Source organism: Natator depressus, chromosome 19, assembly GCF_965152275.1.
Source record: "Natator depressus isolate rNatDep1 chromosome 19, rNatDep2.hap1, whole genome shotgun sequence".
NCBI classification, from domain to species: Eukaryota; Metazoa; Chordata; order Testudines; family Cheloniidae; genus Natator; species Natator depressus.
Window position 1 is genome coordinate 18,192,953 of NC_134252.1, and position 26,004 is coordinate 18,218,956.

The window sequence follows — 26,004 nt, forward strand, 5'->3', positions numbered from 1 at the left end:
CTGTTCGTGCTGGTTTGTGTAACAACCGTAAACTTTTGTTCCTTTTCTTTTGTTGGTATTAAAGCCTTCAAAAAAATGTTACTGCTTAAAACAAAAACGTTGTCATGGCAGGCTGAAGAGCATGCATCTAGTCGCCAATTCATAAACCCTGTGTTGGTGGTGTGCCTCGCGAACAGTCAATGAAAGACTGCACTTCTCGGTAGCCCGTATGCTGTGTAATCCCATAATGTTGTCTTGTTGTTTGAAATTTCTTTATACAAGATGTTTTTTAGGGTTCACAAGGACAAATTGGTATTAGTAAAGCATATATTTAGTTCATAATTTAATGACTTGGAAATGACCAAACGGGTTTTATTTTTTAAATGTGATATTAATCTCTTGAGTAAAAGCTTTGATGCAAAGAATCACCTCAGAAAACATTTTTATAATGAAACCTACACACTTGAAAACCAGTGTTTGCAGTGGAAATATTCACACAGTCCTAACTGTGGGCCTGTGTTGGAGCTTATTAAGATTAATTTTAGGTTTCAGAGTAACAGCCGTGTTAGTCTGTATTCGCAAAAAGAAAAGGAGTACTTGTGGCACCTTAGAGACTAACCAATTTATTTGAGCATAAGCTTTCATGAGCTACAGCTCACTTCATCGGATGCATCCAATGAAGTGAGCTGTAGCTCACGAAAGCTTATGCTCAAATAAATTGGTTAGTCTCTAAGGTGCCACAAGTACTCCTTTTCTTTTTATTAAGATTAATTGTTTTTTAAGGTATGGTTATGGTCAGAAAGGTCACTGCAGAAATTTGACACCTGTGTAATTAGTTTTATATTCTCCTTCAATGTCTTGCATATAAAATGGGACTCATTGACAAGTCAAATCAAGTTTTATTTTTTCTGCAATTCTGCAAGTTCTGTTATGTGCAAATCAGATATCTGTTTCTGTTTTGTACCTAACCACTGACAATAAAATTCTGGAAGCAGAGCCTCATTGGAAAGCTTGCTACTACGTGAAGCAAATAAGAGTAGTTTTCTTTTCTGTGGCTCTATTAGATCTGCATAGATGGCAGTAAGGTTTTTTTTTTTAAATGTAAACTAAGCAGATAACACCTGAAGCAGATTTGCCAGTACAGAGAGCCTTTTTCAGAACGTATGCACTTTAACTATTTCACTGCTGAACTCTTTACCTCTCTTGCCATCACACCTTGACACACGCGACAGTTCTGTACTGCCTTTTTAAACTACTTGGATTTCACTGGAACATGAGGATGCACAAGCAAGCTAGACAACAGGTAGTATATGTCCATTGAACATATCTGGTGCACTCAATTCAGCTACTCAGATCAAGGTAATGATATTGTGAATAACCAGATCCGAAACTGTCTGATGGGAACTAGTACTTCGATATGTCAACCTTATTTTTATGTTTTGATAGCTGCCTCATCTATTTACTTACACTTGTAGCAACCTTATATTATACTATTTGAAAACATACGCTATATTTAATGTAGGGCTTTCACTATTGTGGCTCTTAACTCCTAATTGTAACTTCCCACTTCTTAACATATGTCAGTATAAAATGCAATATCCTTGGCTCAGAAGACCAGAGGAGGATTTACTTAATGTGTCCAGCAGCCAATGTTTCCAGGGGTCTGTTCAAAAATAGTTTCTGGTGCCATTGTCTGCCAATTACACATTGTACTTTGGAGTAGAATATATTTCTAAGTAAAATTGGAAGCTATACCAAATGGAGTCTGAGATTGTGTTTAGACCTGTAGTAAAATCTGGCTTACATTTAACTGTTTCCAAAAGGAAATATATCTTAATCAAAAGGACCTCATTTGTATAGCACCTTTTATGAGGCATTGGAAAAGATGCCATATACTTTGAAGGGATTATAAATCTGTGTGGCTAAAAGCAATATTAAGAAGGGAGAGTCTTAACTGTGCATAATCTGATTAGAAATGTCAGATGTTTGTTGCAGAAGAAACTAGATTACACAAATCTGAACTTTATAACATTGACATAATATAAGCTTGTGATGCCTCAGTTTGTTCCAAGTTTTTCTCCTATGACCTCTTGACAAGGTGTGTTATGACACTAGTTTTATGTGTAGGTGAAACTCTCTGAGAGTTTTAGGACTTAAAACAGTATCTCAGATATATCAACAAACCTCGTCCAGACATGTCTTTGCCATGAGTTGTGTCCTAGTATATGAATATGACTTACATGAGGCTAAAATGTTATACACTCAAATATTTTTGTAACTGAAGCACTATTTCTTAGATTCTCACTATTTTAATTGAAAAGGTGAAAATGAATCTCTTGTGGAAGGGGAAGGACACCCAAACTAATATCCGTGTCAGAGCCAAAACCAGCAGTAGATCAGGAGTATAAAAATACAGTTTAATTTAAGGTCAAGACTTGGTTATAATAAGCTTTTTGTTTGGGTTTTTCTCTTTGATCTTCTCTACCAATCCAGGTGTCTGGAGGTTCCTCACTGCCAACAGATGGAGACAATGCATTGAGACTTTATTAATATCTTCTGAATATATGGGGTTTGCTGGCTCTCAGCGCTCAATTGTTTTTGCCTCAGCTGGCTAAGAGAGACCTTAACAAAGCAAAGAATAGAGCAGGCCTTGGACACCTACAGGGATTTCTAGTCACACAGCAGCATGCAGCAGCCTCTGCAGCACTTTGTGGGGGACCACAAACTGTAGTTAGGATAGAAACAGCCTTCCTCAAGATATCCACAGTGAGTGGAGTGAAGAGCCTGTAGCCTATGCAGAACAGGGTGGATTCTCTCCTCCAAAGACTGTTCTTGTTGCCTTCACCAGGGACTGCTAAAGAGCCTTAATCCGCTTTCTTTAGGCATGTCTCCTGGCGTCCCAGCTGCTCCAAGACCTCAAGCCCATCGCCCCATATCCGTTCCAGAGTCTGCAGTTGGACTCTCTTAAGTAGCCGTTGACATCCTTGCCTCCCCTAGTTGGACCCCTCTTGTAGGAACAGTACCTCTAGGTCTGAAGCCCAGAGTGATGTTTGCTACTGCTGCTGTCTTTCACACTTGTGCTTCCGTAAACACGCACGCATAGTGACAATAGAAATATGTATCCATAGCTACCTGAAAATGTCTTCTCTCTGGTTAATAAGATCCATAGAGCCAGTACCATGCATATTTCCACCTGCTTGCAGTTCAATGGCAGGATCAGACCTGTCAGTCACTGGCAGGGAAGGTTTCAGAGTAGCAGCCATGTTAGCCTGTATCTGCAAAAAGAAAAGGAGTTCTCTAAGGTGCCACTAGTACTCCTTTTCTTTTGGCAGGGGAGGAGTGCCCTACCTTCTGAAGTTTCCTCCAATTGAGAACTTCCACAGCCAGGTTAATTCAAATCTACATTCTTAAATTACAGACTGTATTAAATGTAATTTGAGGAAAAAAATAACACTCTCTCCAGAGAATGGTAAATTCTGCATAATGATGACAAACCGCAAATCCTTGGATATCAATTTCCATCTCTATTCTGGATCATCAGTTTGTCTCCTGGGTGGGCTGGATCTGTGGACTTTATTACCCAACGAAAGGAAAATTTCAGGTAAGCATGGATAAATTTTCCTTTTCTTTGCACTGAGGTCCACAGATCTGTTTAAAATGGGATTTTCATAGCAGCATGCCTCTGGGTGAAAAGCATATTCTTTAAATATGGACATCCAAAACAAGATTCTTTATAAATAATCTATCTCCTCCATCTTTCCCTGGGCACTAAGACTTCTGCCAAAAAGAAAGGAAATGGCAGAACTTGGTGAACTTAAATATTGATGGCCATCTGGCTCTCTCGCCAGTCTCAGTACAGGAGATGTGGCTTTTTTGCCCTGTGATTATCAGTGTTGTTAAGGACTGGAATTGGATGCTTAACTGAAGAGAGAATATTTCTTGAATTTTCTTAAGGAGTGATTTGCTATGCCAGTTGAGGACTATCTGTCTGAATTAAAAGTATAATACTGGGTCTCATTAGAGAAAGCTTGTAATTTCAAATAAAAAAAACTCATGTGATTGGAAATAGTAGTCTTTGGGAGGCCTACTCTAATGGATAGGAAGTACAACACCTCCTATGGGGTATCTGTCTGGGTAGTGCTGTAAGGAGCAGAAAGAGTTTCCAAGGTTGTGCTCTCTGATCTTATGGAGTTGGAATAAAGTTGATGCCCTAAGGAAGCATTTGATGTTGGGATTTGTACAAACTTCCTTTCCCTGGACATGCTGAGAACATGATACTACAGAGATTTGACCTTTATGCTTGGACACTCTTGTTCACCCACAGTGAAACCTTCCTGGAGGATATCAAGGCTGTTTCTTTGGTTTAATCATAGAATATCAGGGTTGGAAGGGACCTCAGGAGGTCATCTAGTCCAACCCCCTGCTCAAAGCAGGACCAATCCCCAATCAAATCATCCCAGCCAAGGCTTTGTCAAGCCTGACCTTAAAAACTTCCAAGGAAGGAGATTCTACCACCTCCCTAGGTAACGCATTCCAGTGTTTCACCACCCTCCTAGTGAAAAAGTTTTTCCTAATATCCAACCTAAACCTCCCCCACTGCAACTTGAGACCATTACTCCTTGTCCTGTCCTCTTCTACCACTGAGAATAGTCTAGAACCATCCTCTCTGGAACCACCTCTCAGGTAGTTGAAAGCAGCTATCAAATCCCCCCTCATTCTTCTCTTCCGCAGACTAAACAATCCCAGTTCCCTCAGCCTCTCCTCATAAGTCATGTGTTCCAGACCCCTAATCATTTTTGTTGCCTTCCGCTGGACTCTCTCCAATTTATCCACATCCTTCTTGTAGTGTGGGGCCCAAAACTGGACACAGTACCCCAGTTGAGGCCTCACCAATGTCGAATAGAGGGGAACAATCACGTCCGTCGATCTGCTCGCTATGCCCCTACTTATACATCCCAAAATGCCATTGGCCTTCTTGGCAACAAGGGCACACTGCTGACTCATATCCAGCTTCTCGTCCACTGTAACCCCTAGGTCCTTTTCTGCAGAACTGCTGCCTAGCCATTCGGTCCCTAGTCTGTAGCTGTGCATTGGGTTCTTCCGTCCTAAGTGCAGGACCCTGCACTTATCCTTATTGAACCTCATCAGGTTTCTTTTGGCCCAATCCTCCAATTTGTCTAGGTCCCTCTGTATCCTATCCCTGCCCTCCAGCGTATCTACCACTCCTCCCAGTTTAGTATCATCCGCAAATTTGCTGAGAGTGCAATCCACACCATCCTCCAGATCATTTATGAAGATATTGAACAAAACCGGCCCCAGGACCGACCCCTGGGGCACTCCACTTGACACCGGCTGCCAACTAGACATGGAGCCATTGATCACTACCTGTTGAGCTCGACAATCTAGCCAACTTTCTACCCACCTTATAGTGCATTCATCCAGCCCATACTTCCTTAACTTGCTGACAAGAATACTGTGGGAGACCGTGTCAAAAGCTTTGCTAAAGTCAAGAAACAATACATCCACTGCTTTCCCTTCATCCACAGAATCAGTAATCTCATCATAGAAGGCGATTAACCTGGCAGTTAAATTATGGACTTTGCAACAGCCACTAGAATAAGTTTTTGTTGTTGTTGTTGACATCTCTCTTTTGGGGTCCGTGCCAGCAATAATCACTTCCTCCAAGTATTCATTTTAAACGTGTCTGGTCCTGGATGGAGGATTAACTTTACAATAACAGACCTCTGTGAGAGATGTCCAAAGATCCAGTGCTAGGGTCATCAGACCTGAGAGTGTAGCCTCTTCTGCCAGAAAGGAATAAACAGTATCACCGCTCCCTCCCTCCTGTCTTTTGTATTGTCCTGGGGAGCAGTGGAAAAGGTTGGAATGCATACATTAGGGACCTTGCCCAGCTTTGTAAGATATTATTCAGCTCACCACCTTGGTCCTGACAGAGGCTGAAGGGCTCTTAATTTGCTGTTTCCAGATGAAAAGAGCTCAGTCGCCAGCCAGCCACATTGACTTATGATGAGAGAGAGATTTCTGGGTGTAGGAGCTGCTCTATTAGTCTAACTTCTGCCATGTAAGTGTTCATCCCCTCCTAGGTGGGCAGTACCCAAGAGAGGCAGATCTCTCTATTGGGGCCGATTGTGTTCTTCCCAGTTTTTATGAAAACCGTGTCAGATTCATTGGCTGTTGCAACCAGGACAGATCTGTTATCCATGGGAGGAACCATTCTCTGAAACGTTAATGAATTGTGTTCCAGCTAGTGGGTGCTGTGCATTCTCCTTCTGGAACCCATTCTCTGGACTGAATCAGAAAGCTTTCTTGAAAACCCCTTGAAATTTTGGAATCTTCTTAAGACAAGCTCTGCAACAGACAAGGTTTGAACCTGTCTGCAGCTGTGGGGGACGGAAAATAACTAAGGAAATTCAGGAGACAGCACGTTCCCCTGCTCCCAGTGACGGATGGGTCAGATTCTGTCCCCAAGCAGCAAACAGGCTGGAGTTGCTCATTGTAACTGATCTGTGGACCGTAGCATGAAGAATATATGTCACTATAAATTACTTTATTTCTGATAAGGCAAAAAGACAACCAAAGTCACATCTCCACTTGAGAGCTCTGTGAGTTTGACTTACTCAATGCCAGGCTAGAAGCAAGTCTGAGAACAGCATGACTGATGTGCTGTGCAAACGGAGAGGGCCAGGAATATCTTGTTCCTTTCCTGCCACCCTTGGAAACACCCACTCAAACTCCTTCCACCAGACACTATCTCCACCTCCCTTCACAGGGCAAGAGCTGAGAATCTGTAGAATTAGCCAGCTGTTCTGAGATTTCAGCTGCATTTAAGTCCAAGCCCTGCTATTCTGCATGTTTGTGCAAAGTGTTTTTTAAGATATTTGAAGAGGAGGTCACTGAGTACAATGATGGCCTTTCAAAAGGAAGCTCATTGTAGTTAAAGCTGTAGAAAGCAGACAAAAACTTCGGCCTTCTGCAGGGTACAACATATATATGGCAGTTTCTGTCTCAGTTACACTAAGCACAGTTTTAAGAAGCCAGATCATATTCCCGGGTAAAGCAGCTACAGTTCATCTGGAAAGGGTGCTTCAAGTGCACCTCCTTCATTCAAGAAAGAGGACATAGGTACCTGGACACTGCTACCCACCTCCTTATAGCAGTAATGAAGGTGCACTTACCAGGCATCCCTGGACTTCATAGGAGGAAGGCAATTCTATTCCTTTCATGCATGGGAACATATAACATCAGATCAATGCCTATTAGGCATCATGATCCATAGTTAGAGTTCAGTTTCAAAACTTTCAGCAGCCTTGTTCAATCTAATTGTACCAACCAAAGTAAAGTAGTTTCCTTGAGGGAGTTTCCAAATGAATGGGGGGGAGGGATAGCTCAGTGGTTTGAGCATTGGCCTGCTAAACCCTGGGTTGTGAATTCAGTCCCTGAGGGGGCCATTTAGGGATCTGGGGCAAAAATTGGGGATTGGTCCTGCTTTGAGCCGGGGGTTGGACTAGATGACCTCCTGAGGTCCCTTCCAACCCTGAGATTCTGTGATTCTCTGAAGTGTCTGCTCAGATGAGTCTACAGATACTTATGCCCAATGCTGCTCTGGCACTTGTGTCCATGTTCCCTGCATTTCACAGCCCTGGAACTGTTTTCAGTATTACATAGTATCATTCAACCTGTATGCATCACCTTGAAGCTATTCCATCATGAATAATTATGCCAGTAGCTGTCACTCACCTCTACATGGATGACTTTGGGTCAAATTATAATGGACAGCGAGGACAGCCATTTCCAGATTGTGCTAGTTCCAGGAAGCAGATGCCTAAATACTGATTCGAGAGAAGTATGCAAACCTTGATGTAGATGTTAATACATCTGGGAGTGCAGCTAAGCACCCAGCAAGAATGTTCTTAAATGGGAGACCGACAACACAAAGTATAACAGCAGATCCTTTCCTTGTTGTCTTCAGCTGAAATGGGCTCAATCTTCTCCAGATGTAAGAGCAGTCAGGCTTGCTCTTCTGTGCTTTCACCATGCGTTCAAAAATAGCTCAGTGAGATGCAGTTTGAGAACTTGACTGCCATCACGTAGGTAAACTGATGAGGAAAAAGGATATCATAGAATCATAGAATATCAGGGTTGGAAGGGACCCCAGAAGGTCATCTAGTCCAACCCCCTGCTCGAAGCAGGACCAATTCCCAGTTAAATCATCCCAGCCAGGGCTTTGTCAAGCCTGACCTTAAAAACCTCTAAGGAAGGAGATTCTACCACCTCCCTAGGTAACGCATTCCAGTGTTTCACCACCCTCTTAGTGAAAAAGTTTTTCCTAATATCCAATCTAAACCTCCCCCATTGCAACTTGAGACCATTACTCCTCGTTCTGTCATCTGCTACCATTGAGAACAGTCTAGAGCCATCCTCTTTGGAACCCCCTTTCAGGTAGTTGAAAGCAGCTATCAAATCCCCCCTCATTCTTCTCTTCTGCAGACTAAACAATCCCAGCTCCCTCAGCCTCTCTTCATAAGTCATGTGCTCTAGACCCCTAATCATTTTTGTTGCCCTTTGCTGGACTCTCTCCAATTTATCCACATCCTTCTTGTAGTGTGGGGCCCAAAACTGGACACAGTACTCCAGATGAGGCCTCACCAGTGTCGAATAGAGGGGAACGATCACATCCCTCGATCTGCTCGCTATGCCTCTACTTATACATCCCAAAATGCCATTGGCCTTCTTGGCAACAAGGGCACACTGTTGACTCATATCCAGCTTCTCGTCCACTGTCACCCCTAGGTCCTTTTCCGCAGAACTGCTGCCTAGCCATTCGGTCCCTAGTCTGTAGCGGTGCATTGGATTCTTCCATCCTAAGTGCAGGACCCTGCACTTATCCTTATTGAACCTCATCAGATTTCTTTTGGCCCAATCCTCCAATTTGTCTAGGTCCTTCTGTATCCTATCCCTCCCCTCCAGCGTATCTACCACTCCTCCCAGTTTAGTTCGGATATGGCCGAGGCAAACTAGCTGTTGATTGTACGAACAGAAAAAACACCCATCTAACCTATCTGTTGTTCACCTAGCCAGAATGCAACACAATGACCTGGCTAAACTGATCCCAAACATGTAAAGGAGAGTGGAAAATTGAGAGAGCTTTGGGTGGATTTGTTGTAGTGAAGGGGATCACAAGTAGATGCGATGACCACAGGAAGGTAGAGACACAAGGTATGTGGGGTAATACCTTTTATTGGACCAACTTTGTGTTTGGTGAAAGAGACAACAGAATGGTAGACAGCATGATCATGAATGTGAGTTCTAGAGGTAAATACACCCAGCACGCTGTCATATATTTTTTCACATTGGTCCATAAGGAGGGTGCTGCAGAGAGTTGGCAGATCCTTGGGAACCCTCATTCCTGCACACCTTTCTGAGTCTCAGATTAATCAAGATGTCCTTTCTGTCTTGAACCCATGCATGTCAATACAAAACTGATCCACCTGCTTACTACAGATGACTTATTGGCACAAAGACCCTACTTGTTATGAAGATCCAGATTTCTTTAGGCTTAGGTCATCACAGTTGAGAGGATGCTTCTTGGAAGAAAGGGCTTTTGAGTAAAGGTTATCATAGGCATATGTTCCACATCCACCCGTGATTATAGGATCTGGAGAACATTGTGTCCCTGGTGTGATTGATGAACCATGGATTCGATGTGCTTCTCCATAGCCAACATCCTGGAGTTGCTTCAGAATGGTCTAGACTTAGGAATGAGCACCAGCATCTTACAGGTGCATTCATGAGCCTTCAGGGAACACAGATGTACTTAAACCGAAATGTAGCTAGATTTTGATATAGTGGTTGACAAAAGCCAAAACTTGTATTCAGACAACTTCCTTTTTGGATCTAAAATACTGTACTAAATTTACATCCTGTTTCTTAGTTTGGACCTAAAGAAGGAGGAGGAGGTGGCAGAAGAAGAATATCACGTAGGCTATTGCTCTCTTGTTCATATTTGCAATCTCCTGAGCAAAGAGGATAAGAGTTGAAAGCCCTGCTCTGTGAAGAACTATACCTGATTTTTCTATCAAGATAGTCCATTCTTTAAACAATTCTGTGTTTCATGCTGAAGTTAACTACATCCTGCCTGAATCAGGCTGAATTATTATTGTCCATCTACCCCGGTCTTAACATTTTATAAAGAGGCTAGGCCTCTCTGTCTGAGGCCTGGTCTACACTAAAAAGTTAGGTTGACCCTGCTCTGTTGCTCAGGGGTGTGAAAAATCCACATGCCCAAGTAGCATAGTTAAACTGACCTAACCCCCAACATAGACGGATCTAAGTCTAGAAGAATTCTTCTGTTGACCTGACTACTGCCTTTCAGGGAGGTGGATTACCTACGCCGATGGGTGAACCCCTCCCATCAGCATGGGTAGTGTCTATACCAGGGGTTCCGAAACTTGGTTCACCGCTTGTTCAGGGAAAGCCCCTGGTAGGCCGTGAGACGCCTTGGTTTACCTGAGCATCCGCAGGTACGGCCGCTCACAGCTCCCAATGGCCGCAGTTCGCTGTTCCCGGCTAATGGGAGCTGCGGGAAGCGGCCCCCCAACAAGCAGCGAACCAAGTTTGGGAACCCTTGGTCTATACTGAAGCGCTGCAGTGGCGCAGCTGCAATGTTTTACGTGTAGACAAGCCCATAGTCCTACAAGGATGGAAGTGGAGGAAGGGGGCAGAAAACAGCATAGCATCCAAATCCATTCTTTTCAAGTGGATAAAGCTTCTAGTCAGGAAAGCTTGCTTCAGTACAACAAATGCAGCTCCCTCAGTTTTCACAGTATATTTCGCTAGGAAGTTAGGTGGAAGCATTGCTACTAGAGTTATTCAAGGCAGCTGCCTGGCATGTGTGTTCTCCAGTGTTCATATTCACAAGCTGATGTTGAGGCATCAGCCAATTGTTGTGCCACAAGAGTGCTTCAGGCAGCCAAGAGGCATTAGGCTGTCCCCTCTATATGGCACTTCACTCCTTTGGCAAGCCCCAAGAATCTGGACTGGCATTGGAAGCTGGAGAGAAGTTTTTTCCTTTTTTTTTTCCTCAAGACTTTCTATGCCAGCCCTTATCCCTTCCTTCAAGATTGGTGCTCTCTTCAGCATTTCCAGTGGTTTTGCAAATAGTGAGTTTTCAATGTCTCAAGGTGTGTGATTTTTATATTACACTTAAATAATACTGTGAACTGCTTTCAAAGATTCAGCTGAGCTATGAGAGCTGGCAACCCTTATGCAGGGGATAATATCACCAGAAAGTCCCAGTGTCTGCTTTCTGTCTACTGTCAGGGAAGAACTATGTGCACCAAGTGTCTGGACTGATTTAGAAGATCTTAGAGAGAAAATTAACAGGTAAGGAAAGCTTTCCCCCTCGTGTTATATTAGGGTTCTTTAACTTCTCAGCATGGATCATGTTTTACAGAGATTCTCGTGAGTATCTGCCATCCCATTCCCAGTCCTGCAGCCCATCTCTACTGCAATTTGCAGTCTCATAACATCTCTGTGGCAACAGAAATTGCCTGCATGGGAAAGTAATAAAGTATTTAGTATATCTAATACAGTATTAGAGCTGGAAACAGCCTGGTGAGCTGCTAGCTTGCCGTGACCCACAGGCCACATTTACGAAGTTTGTCTTAGTCTCTTTAAAGAGTAGTTGATGAGTGAAGCTTTCAGGGAATGTGGAGGTAGAAAACCTTCACGATAGGTTAATAATGCTGGAATGAAAATATTTTTAGATGATTGTGGTAGATTATGAATTTAAAACTCCTGTGAACCTCTCTTTTAAACAGGTTTCAGAGTAGCAGCCGTGTTAGTCTGTATTTGCAAAAAGAACAGGAGGACTTGTGGCACCTTAGAGACTAACCCATTTATTTGAGCAGAAGCTTTCGTGAGCTACAGCTCACTTCATCGGCTGCATGCCGTGCATTTCCACTGAACGCATCCGATGCAGTGAGCTGTAGCTCACAAAAGCTTATGCTCAAATAAATGTGTTAGTCTCTCTTTTAAACGTGTTTCCGTATCATGAAGAGTGTCCGTACTCTTATGATAGTAAATCTAATATGTCAGGGTTGCGTCGGGAGGGAATCTGAGAGAACTTTTCTCGTGCACGAATAAAGAACCAAGCCTGTTCTTTTGTCCCTGCAGTTATTTCAGAGACCAAATGCACTTGCTGTTCAGCAGTTGACGGCAGCACAGCAGCAGCAGTACGCATTGGCAGCTGCCCATCAGCCGCACATAGGTAAGTCCTTCATTTAACGCCTCTATTAGATGGCTGGCGGTGGCTGCTGCTACTTGCTAATGGCTGCCTTCAGAATAGCCTCTGGCAGTGAAAACAGGTCCGTAGGCTTTAGAGGGGTTTTAAAAGTACAGTCCCAGTTATGGGTAATTGGTACACAGATTTCAGAAGCAGCCCACATTTGAAGATTATCTTGCAAAATTCTGGTAACATCTTGCTATACGTTTAAAAAGCATCCAAAAATTCCTCTCTACCTGTGATGACCCTTGCTTTGCCCTCATTGAGAATGCTATTCAGTAACGAGAGTATTTTCTAAGTATTCATTTACTCTGAGCCAGACATGAATTGGGGTAAATGGGACAGTGAAATGAGGAAAAATGCACATTTTAGTACAGACCACAGAAACTTGAGTCCATATTTTATGTATTACTATGGTTTAGTCTTGATTAACTCTCCCACGGAATGGAATTTCAGGCTATTCTGGGTGAGACTTAGAAGTTTAAGATGCAGTTATTTAAATGTTACCATTCATAGTATTAAAGAAATACTGACTCGGGGAAAACTGTACATAATCTTGTTTATAGAAAAATAGGTGAACCGTTCACAAGGGCTCACTCATTAATGGTGGGAGTAAATTTCCTAGCATCAAAGAGTTTAACTGTAGGTTTTCCTAATTGAATTGAACTTAGTTTTAAAGTGCTAGAAAGAATTATGAAGACACTGTTTCTCATGTACCATGTATGTTGCACTCCATATTTGTTCAGTTTTGGTGTAGACCTCTGTCATCTTCTCCCCTAATTTAGTAGATTGAACAAAATTTTTATGAAAGTGCTTTTATATCTCTAAAGTGCTTTGAGCTCCTATGACAAAAATGAACTTCAAGGGAAAACATATTTTATGGGTATGTATTAATACCCACCAGTATAAATTAATTGGGAGTTGCTCTTTATTTTCCCATTGTTTTTTTCTAGTTGACTAGTTTCCCAGCCCTTTAAGGGATGTTGTATCTTTGGAGTCAAATCCCATATACATATGGACAGTAACATTGCTATGAATTTCACATTTGATTGTTTCAATAAGACTCCTGGATACTTACTGTTTGCTGTCTACAAAGAACTACATGTGAAAATGCATAATTTGTCTTCTCAAAGTAGCTGCCAGCTTTTCTTACTCTTAAATCATAGCTACACAAGCCTGTTTATCCTCTTCAGTTGCAGCCAGGGTAAATAGCCAAAATATGTAGGTATTCTGGTAGGGCTGCAGTTCTAGTTAAGTTTGTTTTTACTGACAGGTATGTTTTCAGCAGGTTTAGCTCCCGCTGCCTTTGTCCCCAATCCATACATCATCAGTGCTGCTCCACCGGGAACAGATCCATATGCAGCAGGACTTGCAGCAGCTGCAACTTTAGGTGAGCAACTTAGAGTTGTTTGTGCATTAGATGAAATTTTCTATGCCTAAAATGTTTTAACTGTCGCTATCAGAGCAGTCTTAATGTAATCTGTTAGCACGTTTTGAGCTCTACTGAAAAAATAAGTGGATGTCAGTGTGGTGTATAAGGGTATTATAAAACTTAAAGTAGAATTTTGTTTTTGTTTTGAAAGTCTTGCCCCTATAGATTAACACCTAAATTAGAGGATCAAAACCGGTAACACTCAGTATGGATTGTGTTTTACAGTTAAGATTAAGGACAAAAATCCTGAAAGAGAGGTGACATTTCATTTATAGTGACAAATATGCACTTATAGTGACAAATGTGTGATTGGTGTTGGGTTGTTATGAGTTTTTTATTTGACATCTGAAAGCCAAATACTTTTGAAGCCTGCGTTACAGGGTATAGAGTAAAGTTTTCCTGCCAAGAAGTGTTAAGTAAAATTTGTTACTGTTGTTAATTTGAGATTTGCTATGATAAATTTGGTAAATTATGCTTTTTTCTTCACTGGAGGATCCCTTCTGAACTTTATGCTTTCCAGTCCCTTAATTACCTTGTTCCAGGTCTTATATGTCAAAAGATCTCTCACCTGTGCAGAGGCTGAATATAAAGTGTTCTAGATAGCAGTTCTAATGTGGGTCATTCTTGCCTTCATACTGGACCTCTTTCTCCCAGCCTTGTCTAGTCTCTGAACCCTTTCCCAACTTCAGGAGCCAAAATTGCTGTGTCTTGAAACGGTAGCTCCAGTAAGCAATTATTAGAAAGTGTAAAAAATACATTGCATGTTGAATTTTTATTCCAAAAGTCATGAAGTTCTGGCCCAAGTAGTGAGAGTCCTGCGGGTTCTTTCAAAACCAGATTAGTTCTGTACAACCACATTTAATTCTTTCACTGAGCCATCTGGAGAGAGGAAGTCCAGTAAATTCTAAATAAAATGTGCAGAGTTAGATTAGAGCATTACTCAATGAAGGTTGCACAACCTCATAACATTTCATTCTTATGCAGTCGGTTTACCTAAATAACACCCCCACTGCTTCTTTCCACTCCAAGATAAAGTTAAAACAAAGCTAGATTATATTTATTATAAGCAAGTTTTACAGTATTCTGGTTTGCGCAATGTGGGATAGTAAGTTTGATATGTGACTCTTTGTAATATTTACCAGCTGTTACATAACTGTTCGTGAGCTTTTAAGCTTTGGGGCCAACATAAAGTCAAGCTATGATGAAATGGGATTACAAGTATGACCATATCACATGGTGTTTTTGGTAGAGTATATAAAACAGTATGAAGAATCAAGATTATAAAGAGTCCTTTCAGGATTATAATTTTTTTTTAAAGTAATTTTGAAGAGATGAATGTTAGGTGTGGTCAGGGCATAATAAAAATGAAAGATGAGGTGTTAGGGTAAAGCCTATTGTTGGCACACAGGTAAGGCTGAGATGAAATTGAAGAAAGCCAAGAAGTAGAGCCCTATGGAAGCTGCATCAACGAGAACATGGACGGAATTGCGGAATCAAAACCGTAACACTGAATCCAGCTGTGTGTTTTTGTTTTGTTTTTTTTTTAAATCCAGCACAATACAAAATAATAAGGATGCCTCCCTGCTGTGGCCCCAGAGCTGAAGGAGCTCTCTGTGCCCCGACCGCGGCCCAGGGCGGGAGAAACTGTGTGCGCCTCCGCTCACTCAAGGTGGGATCCAGGGTTGGGGTTGGCTACAGCCCAAGGTTTGCTATTGTGAAGGGCATTTATAACAAGGGTGTACTGTATATTCGTTTTTGACTGTTGCTTAGACACATGGCCTGCTACTACTAGTGCAGTTTCCCCCCTCCCCATGGGTCAGTACACATTAAACATGTCTAAAAAGCATTCTACAACTGGAAAACGCTCATCCAAAAAAGCTAAGAAACCATGCACTGACACCAAAGTTCAGAGCTAGTCTGTTGCCTAATGATAATGCTGTCAACATACAATAGACTGGACCCGAAAAGATACCTGCAACGATCATCTAATATCAAAACCCTATCTGAAGAATCACGCCACATATGAGAATCATCGAGGTTCTCACTCTCTACAGAGAACAATTGCAGGCAGTATGAAATCTGCAGATGCCAGATGGGAGTTTGTTGAAGTTTTTCTTGTGGTCTTTGCTGAGACTGTCATCTCAGGGGAAAAAATGAAGAAGCTTCAACCTTTCCTCTTAAAACACTGCAGTCATGGTGGGAAGCATTGCCTGAAAATAAAGCAGCACTTTGGTAGATTCTGCCTTGTGTTTATGAGGAGCACATGTGGTAGTGCTGGCCTAAATCCATGGGGAAAAAGATTCCAGTGGTTGACAAGACAACAGATATCGGAGACTGCAGTGTGCTAAATATTATCATAGCTAAGTTTATTTTTCTTTTACTATGATGACAGGTTCTTAAGTAGGTGCTTTTTTATAATGTATGCATTGGTCTTTAGGAAAACATTTGTTATACTTAGAAAATACTAAGCACTTATACAAGTTAAAGTACAGATAATTTAAGAAAAAGCATTTAAGATGCTATAACCCCTTAAAATAGCCTTAACCCTCCTCCCCCAAAAAGCACCAAATTGGGATTTTGGAGCTATTCTATAAAATGCTTGTTAGTAATTTTATCAAACATTTTATATTTAATTTGCATTAGGAAATTTAATTGTTTATTGCAGTGCAGCTGTAATATTATGCTTGTATAATATTAAAAAAAAATCTTCAACATTAAATGATACAATAGTGGATATGATCTTTTGCCCCCACTGTTTCCCTTGGAAGGCTATTCCAAAACTTCACTCCTCTGATGGTTAGAAACCTTCGTCTAATTTCAAGTCTAAACTTCCTGGTGGCCAGTTTGTATCCATTTGTTCTTGTGTCCACATTGGTACTGAGCTTAAATAATTCCTCTCCCTCTCCGGTATTGATCCCTCTGATATATTGATAGAGAGCAATCATATCTCCCCTCAACCTTCTTTTAGTTAGGCTAAATAAGCCAAGCTCCTTGAGTCTCCTTTCATAAGACAAGTTTTCCATTCCTCGGATCATCCTAGTAGCCCTTCTCTGTACCTGTTCCAGTCTGAATTCATCCTTCTTAAACATGGGAGACCAGAACTGCACACAGTATTCCAGGTGAGGTCTCACCAGTGCTTTGTATAACGGTACTAAAACCCCCTTATCCCTACTGGAAATACCTCTCCTGGTACATCCCAAGACCACATTAACTTTTTTCACAGCCATATCACATTGGCAGCTCATAGTCATCCTATGATCAACCAATACTTGGCAGAATAAGAATTTTTTTATAATTTTGGCTGATATCTATGCTTATTTTTAAGCATTTTTTTTAGATTTTTTTGTTTTAAGTTTTCACAGCTGCGCAAGATTATTGGGGGCGTGTCAAACAATTATTTTATGACGTTAAAATTCAAAAAGTTAAATCTTTAAACTGTTAAAACACAAATTATCAACATATGTCAAAATATACAAATTAAATATCCTTAAATCAACAGATCATACCTGTTTTTACTGTTAATTTGCTAGCACATATATAATAAGTCTACTTCAGAAGTCTTACTCACTGGATTTTGTTTCCAGTATGTTCTCAAACAGGATTTTTTTTACTTTGCCTAACTATAAATTTTGATTGTTGTTGATGGAAATATATTTGTCTGTTTTTGTGTGCATGGTGAAATCTGTTTAGATTTTTCTTTTTTAAATGGTGGTAATGCTGCCAAGCCTGCTAATATACTGTTGCCAGCCTCACTCATGTTTTGAGTCATCGAATCATAGAATCCTAGGACTGGAAAGAATCTTGAGAGGTCTTCTAGTCCAGTCCTCTGCACTCACAACAGGACTAAGTATTATCTAGACCACGCCTGACAGGTGTTCAGAGGTTTTTGAAAGCAGCTTAGACAATGACAGAGATTCCACATCCTCTCTAGGCAATCTATTCCAGTGCTTTTAACCACCCTGACAGGAAGATTTTCCTCATGTCCAACCTAAACTTCCCTTGCTGCAATTAAAGCCTGTTGTTTCTTGTCCTATCCCCAGAGGTTGGCTAGAACAATTTTTCTTCCTCCTCCTTGAAACAACCTTTTATGTACTTGAAAACTGTTATCATGTCCCCCCTCAGTCTTCTCTTCTCCAGGCTAAACAAACTCAGTTCTTTCAGTCTTTCCTCATAGGCCATGTTTTCTAGATCTTTAATCCTTTTTCTTACTCTCTTCTGAACTTTCTCCAATTTGTCCACATCTTTCCTGAAATGTGGCGCTCAGAACTGGACACAATACTCCACTTGAGGCTTAATTAGTGCAGAGTAGAGCAGAAGAATTACTTCTTGTGTCTTGCTTACATCACACCTGTACTACATCCCAGAATATTTGCACTTTTGTTTGTTTTTTGGTTTTGTTTGTTTGCAATAGTGTTACACTGTTGACTCATATTTATCTTGTGATCCACTATGACCCCCAAATTCCCTTCCGCAGTACCTCTTTCTAGGTAGTCATTTTCCATTTTGTATGTATGCAACTGATTGTTCCTTCCTCAATGGAGTATTTTGCATTTGTCCTTATTGAATTTCATCCTGTTTACTTCGAACCATTTCTCCAATTTGTCCAGATCATTTTGAATTTTAGTGCTATCCTTCAAAGCACTTGCTGCCCTTCACAGCTTGGTATCATCCTCAAACTTTATAAGTGTACTCTCTGTGCTATTATCTAAATCATTGCTGAAGATATTGAACAGAACCGGACCCAGAACCAATCCATGCGGGACCCTAGGTGATATGCCCTTCCAGTTTGACCCTGATAACTACTCTCTGGCACCCACCTTATAATAGCTCCATCTAGGCTGCATTTCCCTAGTTTGTTTATGAAAAGGTCATGTGAGACGGTATCAGAAGCCTTCCTAAAGTCAAGATAGACCACATCTTCAACAACCCCAATCCCTGTCAAAGAAAGCTATTGGATTGGTTTGACAGGATTTGTTCATGACAAATCCATGCTGACTTTTACTTATCTTTTTATCTACTAGGTGTTTGTAAATTGATTGCTTAATTATTCGTTCCAGTATCTTTTCGGGTACTGAAGTTAAGCTGACTGGTCAGTAATTCCCCGGGTTGTCCTTATTCCCCTTTTTTATAGATTGGCACTATATTTGCCCTTTTCCAGTCCTCTGGAATCTCTCATCTTCCATGATTTTTTTAAGATAATTGCTAATGTCTCAGATATCTCCTTACTCAACTCCTTGAGCTATTCTAGGATGTATTTCATCCGGCCCTGGAGACTTGAAGAAATCTAACTTGTCTAAGTAATTTTTAACTAGTTCTTTCCCTATTTTAGCCTCAGATCCTACCTCATTTTCACTGGAGTTCACTGTGTTAGACATCCAATCGCTACTAAACTTTTTGGTGAAAACTGAAACAAAGAAGTTGTTCAGCACTTCTGCCATTTTCACGTTTTCTGTTATTGTTTTTTCCCACCTCACTGAGTAATGGGCCTACCCTGTCCTGGGTCTTCCTCTTGCTTCTAATGTATTGTCAAAATGTTTTCTTGTTACCGTTTGTCTCTAGCTAGTTTAATCTCGTTTTGCATCTTGGTCTTTCTAATTTTATCCCTACATGCTTGTGTTTGTTTATATTCATCCTTCGTAATTTAATCTAGTTTCTACTGTTCGTAGGACTCTTTTTTGAGTTTCAGATCATTGAAGATCTCCTGGTTAAGCAAATACTGGCCTCTTGCCATCCTTCCTAACTTTCCTATGGAGTGGGATAGTTTGCTCTTGTGCCGTTAATAATGTTGCCTTGAAAAATTGCCAACTCTCTTGAACTGTTTCCTCCCGTTAGTCTTGCTTTGCATGGGTTCTTATCTACCAACTCCCTGAGATGCTAAAGTCTGCCTTCTTGAAATCCATTATCTTTATTGTGCTCTTTTCCCTCCTACCTTTCCTTAGAATCTTGATCACTTTCATTCAAGCTGTCTTCCACTTTCAAATTCTCAACCAGTTCCTCCCTATTGGTCAAAATCAAATCTAGAACAGCCTCTCCCCTAATAGCTTTCTCCACCTTGTGCAATAAAAAATGGTCTCCAATACATTCCAAAAACTTGGTGGATAATCTGTCCCCTGCTGTTGTTTTCCCCACAGGTGTCTTCGTAGTTGAAGTCCCTCACTGAGTGTGAGTCGTCATACTCTGATTCACATGAATGGCATGATTATAAATACCTGTATAGATTTGATGGTAACACTGATATTGAAAGGAATTGTTTTTACTGTGACCACGTTTGCTGTTCAGTTTACTGGTATTTCTTAAACTCACTTTAACATGTACACACGTTTTGAGTGCATAAACTCTTCAGTGTGTGTGGCGCACAGCACACTAGAAGTACTTGACGTCAAATGCACTAGGATGTTCTTCCTTTTCTATGGGATCTTTCATAAGTATAAAGCTAGGTTAGTCTCTTGAAGTGAAGAATAACTGCAAGTTTTACAGGTCTGGTAGTGATGACACAGTTGCCCTCACTGAGAGAGCCACTCAGTAATGAGAACCTCACCATGTGCTCAGATGAATTTAAGCCAGACTTGCAAAAACGCTCAGAATGCTTTGTTTCAAAGAGTTTACTGCAGTTTTCAGTAACTTTTCTCTTTTTTTACACTTAAAACTGTAGCTGTTCAAATGAGCAACCCGTAGCCGAGGAAGAGTCCAGACTATGTGTGTATGGTAGTTAGAGCTCAGATTAATAACTTCCTTTGGTTTGGAATAGAGATGCCTGATCTTTGTCCAAATGAAGGTTACCATGGCACTTGCCAGGAGCCTGACGGCTACGCTGTTTGCATAAAATGAAGCAGATTGTAGCTGCCTCTCATCAGTAAAGAATTGTGGCTTGCAGAAACTACAGGTCCCAGCATGCAATTTGTGACCTGCTTTGATTAGATACCAGCAGGCACTGGTGCATTTTGATCTAAGCACCCTTGGTTGCTTAGATGAAGATGGGCAACAGCATGCTGGGACTGTTCAGTGGGCTGTGCTTTGGTATTCGTGTGCAATAGTAACAGGGTTAAAAGGTATTTTAACATGTAAAATAAGCTGTTGCTACCTGGGAGCAGATCTGTTGAGTGGGATTTATAGTCGCTTTTCTCACCATCAATGGTGAGAATGGTGCTATGCATCCGATGAAGTGAGCTGTAGCTCACGAAAGCTCATGCTCAAATAAACTGGTTAGTCTCTAAGGTGCCACAAGTACTCCTTTTCTTTTTTCTTTTCACCATCAATGGAGTTCTCTCACAGAGCACCAGACCACTGGAGTGCATTTTAATGTGTAAAATGAACTGATATTGCCTGGAAATAGATCTTTGCTCTCACCCTGGTTTACCTTGTGGCATTGGAGCCCAGGCTACTCATAAGGTGATCTTGCTGTGCAAAAGAGCTTTTGGGGCTGTGATGACACTGTTTACATAGTACAGTGATTGGTCCTATACAAAATCCTATGTGGACAGACAAATGTAAAATGATTTGATAAGGACAGCACAGTAAGATTAACCAATGTCACCCTCAGAGTAACAGTGTTGCTTAACTTCACCATCTTGCAGCATAATGCTGGCTCTGAACTGGCAACACACCAATTTGTACAGACTTGAGTGCAGAATGCTGTTTTGCTTTCAAAAGTTACATTATATATTTTTTTGAGCAAGTATATGTAATTGCAAGGCCCAAGCCTGCTGCTTAAAAGCCTCTTTTCTATCCTTTTCTTTGTCTTCCTTCCCCTTTCTACACTACACTTATGCTTGGAATATTTTCCCTGTTCTCTGATCCAAATACCCACTATGAAAGACAAAATTTGTTCTTGATTGCAGCATTTTGCAATTGAACTTTTATCAGATGTGCTAATACATTTTGTCTGAATGCACTGCTTGTCTGTCTTACAGTCTAAGCTGGGGTAGACAGTAAGCAGACCGTGGGCCAAATCCAGACTGCCAAATGCTTTTGAACAAACTGTGAAATTTACTTATCGCTATTGTTGTTATTTTTGTATTATTTTCTCTGGAATCTGGACTTTGACTATACCTTTGGACCTTGACAGAAAATAATTGATTACCCCTGGTCTAAACTGTATATTCCTCTGTTAAAAGAAAAGGAGTACTAGTGGCACCTTAGAGACTAACCAATTTATTTGAGCATAAGCTTTTGTGAGCTACAGCTCACTTCATCGGATGCATTCAGTGGAAAATACAGTGAGGAGATTTATATACACACAACATGAAAAAATGGGTGTTATCATACACACTGTAAGGATAGTGATCGCTTAAGATGAGTTACTACCAGCAGGGGATGGGGAGGGAAGAAAACCTTTTGTAGTGATAATCAAGGTGGGCCATTTCCAGCATTTCCAGGAATGTCTGAGGAACAGTGAGGGGGGGGAATAAACATGGGGAAATAGTTTTACTTTGTGTAATGACCCATCCACTCCCAGTCTCTATTCAAGCCTAAGTTAATTGTATCCAGTTTGCAAATTAATTCCAATTCAGCAGTCTCTCATTGGAGTCTGTTTTTGAAGTTTTTTTGTTGTAATATTGCGACCTTTAGGTCTGTAATCGGGTGACCAGAGAGATTGAAGTGTTCTCCGACTGGTTTATGAATGTTATAATTCTTGACATGTGATTTGTGTCCATTTATTCTTTTACGTAGAGACTGTCCAGTTTGCCCAATGTACATGGCAGAGGGGCATTCTTGGCACATGATGGCATATATCACATTGGTAGATGTGCAGGTGAACGAGCCTCTGATAGTGTGGCTGATGTGATTAGGCCCTATGATGGTATCCCCTAAATAGATATGTGGCCAGAGTTGGCAACGGGCTTTGTTGCAAGGATAGGTTCCTGGGTTAGTGGTTCTGTTGTGTGGTGTGTGGTTGCTGGAGAGTATTTGCTTCAGGTTGGGGGGCTGTCTGTAGGCAAGGACTGGCCTGTCTCCCAAGATCTGTGAGAGTGATGGGTCGTCCTTCAGGATAGGTTGTAGATCCTTGATGATGCGTTGGAGAGGTTTTAGTTGGGGGCTGAAGGTGACGGCTAGTGGCGTTCTGTTACTTTCTTTGTTGGGCCTGTCCTGTAGTAGGTGACTTCTGGGTACTCTTCTGGCTCTGTCAATTGTTTCTTCACTTCAGCAGGTGGGTATTGTAGTTGTAAGAATGCTTGATAGAGATCTTGTCGGTGTTTGTCTCTGTCTGAGGGGTTGGAGCAAATGCGGTTGTATCGTAGAGCTTGGCTGTAGACAATGGATCGTGTGGTGTGGTCAGGGTGAAAGCTGGAGGCATGTAGGTAGGAATAGCGGTCAGTAGGTTTCCGATATAGGGTGGTGTTTATGTGACCATCGCTTATTAGCACCGTAGCGTCCAGGAAGTGGATCTCTTGTGTCGACTGGTCCAGGCTGAAGTTGATGGTGGGATGGAAATTGTTGAAATCATGGAAGAATTCCTCAAGGGCTTCTTTTCCTTGGGTCCAGATGATGAAGATGTCATCAATATAGTGCAAGTAGAGTAGGGGCATTAGGGGACGAGAGCTGAGGAAGCATTGTTCTAAATCAGCCATAAAAATGTTGGTATACTGTGGGGCCATGCGGGTAACCATAACAGTGCCGCTGGTTTGAAAGTATACATGGTCCTCACCCATAACTATTTCACATTTGGGGACAAAGTTCAGCCACCAGGTTTGCCGTGACATTATCGGAGATACTGTTCCTGACGGCTTGTAGTCCATCTTTGTGTAGTCCATCATACAGTGTGTATGATAACACCCATTTTTTCATGTTGTGTGTGTATGTAAATCTCCTCACTGTATTTTCCACTGAATGCATCCGATGAAGTGAGCTGTAGCTCACGAAAGCTTATGCTCAAATAAATTGGTTAGTCTCTAAGGTGCCACTAGTCCTCCTTTTCTTTTTGCAAATACAGACTAACACAATTGCTACTCTGATTCCTCTGTTAGAAGGCGAGCGTTCTGTCTGAGCATAGTAAATACACATCTCTGCTACAGTGGAGAGCGGATCTGATGTAAAATTTAGTCTTGTATTTCATTCAGACAAGCACATTCCAATTTAAAGTCATTTTCACGGCAACAGTACAGTGAGTAATTTAGCCCTCAGGCTAAGTAGAAATTAGAAGATTTTAACCTTACGCTGATCTCTCCAAAAGACACGAAGCAGACATAAAAGATTCTATTGCTTCCAAACGCTATTGTACTGGATGGGATGCATTCTACCAGGAAGTGCAGCGTACAGATTTCTCATCTGATTGATTGTACACCAGTCTTCTTTGGGTAAACTTTTAAGAAAAGAGGCTAAGCCAGGCCAGAATTAAAATAACTGAGAGTCCTGGAAATTGACACAACCCACATGAAAATTCACAATTCTATTGATCGTTCATTCTCTCTTAAATGTGACATACAAAATGTTAAAAGTGGGACCTGTGCCCTTTAATCCTTTTTTATTACAGGTTTATGTGTTGTATAAAAAAGGCCTGAAAGGGGTTTTGTTTTTGTTTTGTTTTGTTTTTTTGATTCTGCTTGTTTTTACATGGGAAATCCGGGGTTCTCTAGGTTGGAAAACTCTCCCTGGTGACTGGAGAGCTCAATGACAGACACCACAGGAGTCTTGAGAGCAGAAGCGACTTTTTGTTAACTATGTTGTAAAACAGTGTTCACACCTATAGCTTAACCATTCTGTTTTGGAGAAAGGATGCCTTTGTTAAAGGTTCATCAGCAGCACCTTCAGTTACTGCATTGGAGCTCACAATAAAAATCACTTGAGATTCCTGCTAAATGTTGACATGCCTGGTATATAAAAAGCAAAGAACAAGCCAAAGAAAAAACATCCGGCCTTATTTGTATGTTGTGATAAAGGAATAAAAATTGGCACTAGCCCAATCAGTGGTGTAGTAGTTAAAAAGCAAGAACTGGGTAAAATAACCTCAACTAAACTCCATATTCTCCAAATGAGAAGTGAGTAAATTCCATTTATCGTGGACTACACCCCTGAGCATCAGTGATTTTGAAATCCTTTACAGGTCACCTTTAAAATAGGCTTTGTTGAATCAAGTGTGATGTGTGCAGGCGTTTTTGGTCATGGCTTACTGTTGAGCAGGTCTTGTTTACTATAGAAGTTGACTGAATCCTCCTTTGGCATTTTAGGGCCTGCAGTAGTCCCTCATCAGTACTATGGAGTTACTCCCTGGGGAGTTTATCCTGCTAGTCTTTTCCAACAGCAAGCTGCAGCAGCTGCCGCTGCAACTAACTCAGCAAATCAGCAAACCACTCAACAGACCCAACAGGGACAACAGCAGGTAAGTGGCAGTGTCTTGCAGGTACAGTTGGTACCTGGGATTTACATAAGTATGCTCATATATGTTAAAGAATTGCTATTTCCAGTGACAACACGTGAACATATGTGAGGCTCAGTTGATTCAAAATACCTTGGTCTCTTTAGAATAGAGGAGAAAGTATTACCTGTAAACTAACCATTTGGGATCATACCGTTCTTTCTATGTTTTGGAGTTTCCTGTATGCGGTCTGGCAGTGATGGTCTATTTTGCACAACATTATTTGCTGCCAAATCAAAACCAGTCAGTAGTGAAAGGAGGAAACTTAAAAATAGCTTCTTGCTGCTTCAGATATCTGGCTAAACCCCTGTTGGAAGTTGTAACTAGCAGAACAGTAGAATAGAAGTGTTAGATCTTATTTCAATTCTAACACATAAAGGAGATAGGGGACAGCTGTTGGCAAGTTTAAGCAAAGTAGTTTTTAAAAAGTGAATATATTGCAGCAAAAAGAAATCCATGAATGAGCATTAAAATTATGCAAAGCAGGTTTAATGGGGAAAAGGCATTTGTGTGAAAAAATTGCATTAGGAATAAGATGTTTCCATCACATAGCAATAGCCATAGCTCTGTTGCTATTGACTATCTGCAGCTCTGAAGCTATAACAGTTTTAATATGATGGAAGCAGCTTAATCTTAGCACATTTTTTTCATACTGATGCATTTCCCACCTCATACTCAACCCATTTTCCATCTGAGAAGGAGGGATGAGATTTCTTTCTGTGCAAATGTGGGTTGCTTCAACATTTGCCCAGTTAAAAAAAAAACGAATATTCTTAGACTTGTGTATTATCTGTCCTCCCCTCTCTCCTTCATTCACTGTAATGTTTCAAAAACAAAAAAAACCTACTAATATTCCCATTTCCCAGTGTCTGAAGCATAAGAACCTTGAAGTTTGCTGCTCTTCCTTCTTCCTTGTTCACATTTTCAGATGGCAGC

At 41.1% G+C, this 26,004-nt stretch overlaps 1 protein-coding gene and 1 non-coding gene across 9 annotated transcripts in view; both read left to right on the top strand.

Annotated features, from left to right (window-relative positions):
* Positions 1 to 26,004, top strand: part of PUM1 (pumilio RNA binding family member 1) — a 130,847-nt gene that overhangs the window by 69,387 nt on the left and 35,456 nt on the right. For 4 of the 8 annotated variants that reach the window (XM_074934155.1, XM_074934158.1, XM_074934157.1 and 1 more), the window contains exons 8-10: positions 12,175 to 12,268; positions 13,557 to 13,673; positions 24,881 to 25,032. In XM_074934155.1, the coding sequence (XP_074790256.1) occupies positions 12,175 to 12,268; positions 13,557 to 13,673; positions 24,881 to 25,032 (363 nt within the window). The remainder of the gene's footprint in view (positions 1 to 12,174; positions 12,269 to 13,556; positions 13,674 to 24,880; positions 25,033 to 26,004) is intronic. The other 4 variants (XM_074934159.1, XM_074934161.1, XM_074934160.1 and 1 more) reach the window with 2 other exon arrangements.
* LOC141974766 (small nucleolar RNA SNORD103/SNORD85) lies at positions 20,194 to 20,280 on the top strand. The gene has a single exon (XR_012635808.1). It is a non-coding gene; the product is annotated as a small nucleolar RNA SNORD103/SNORD85 (small nucleolar RNA).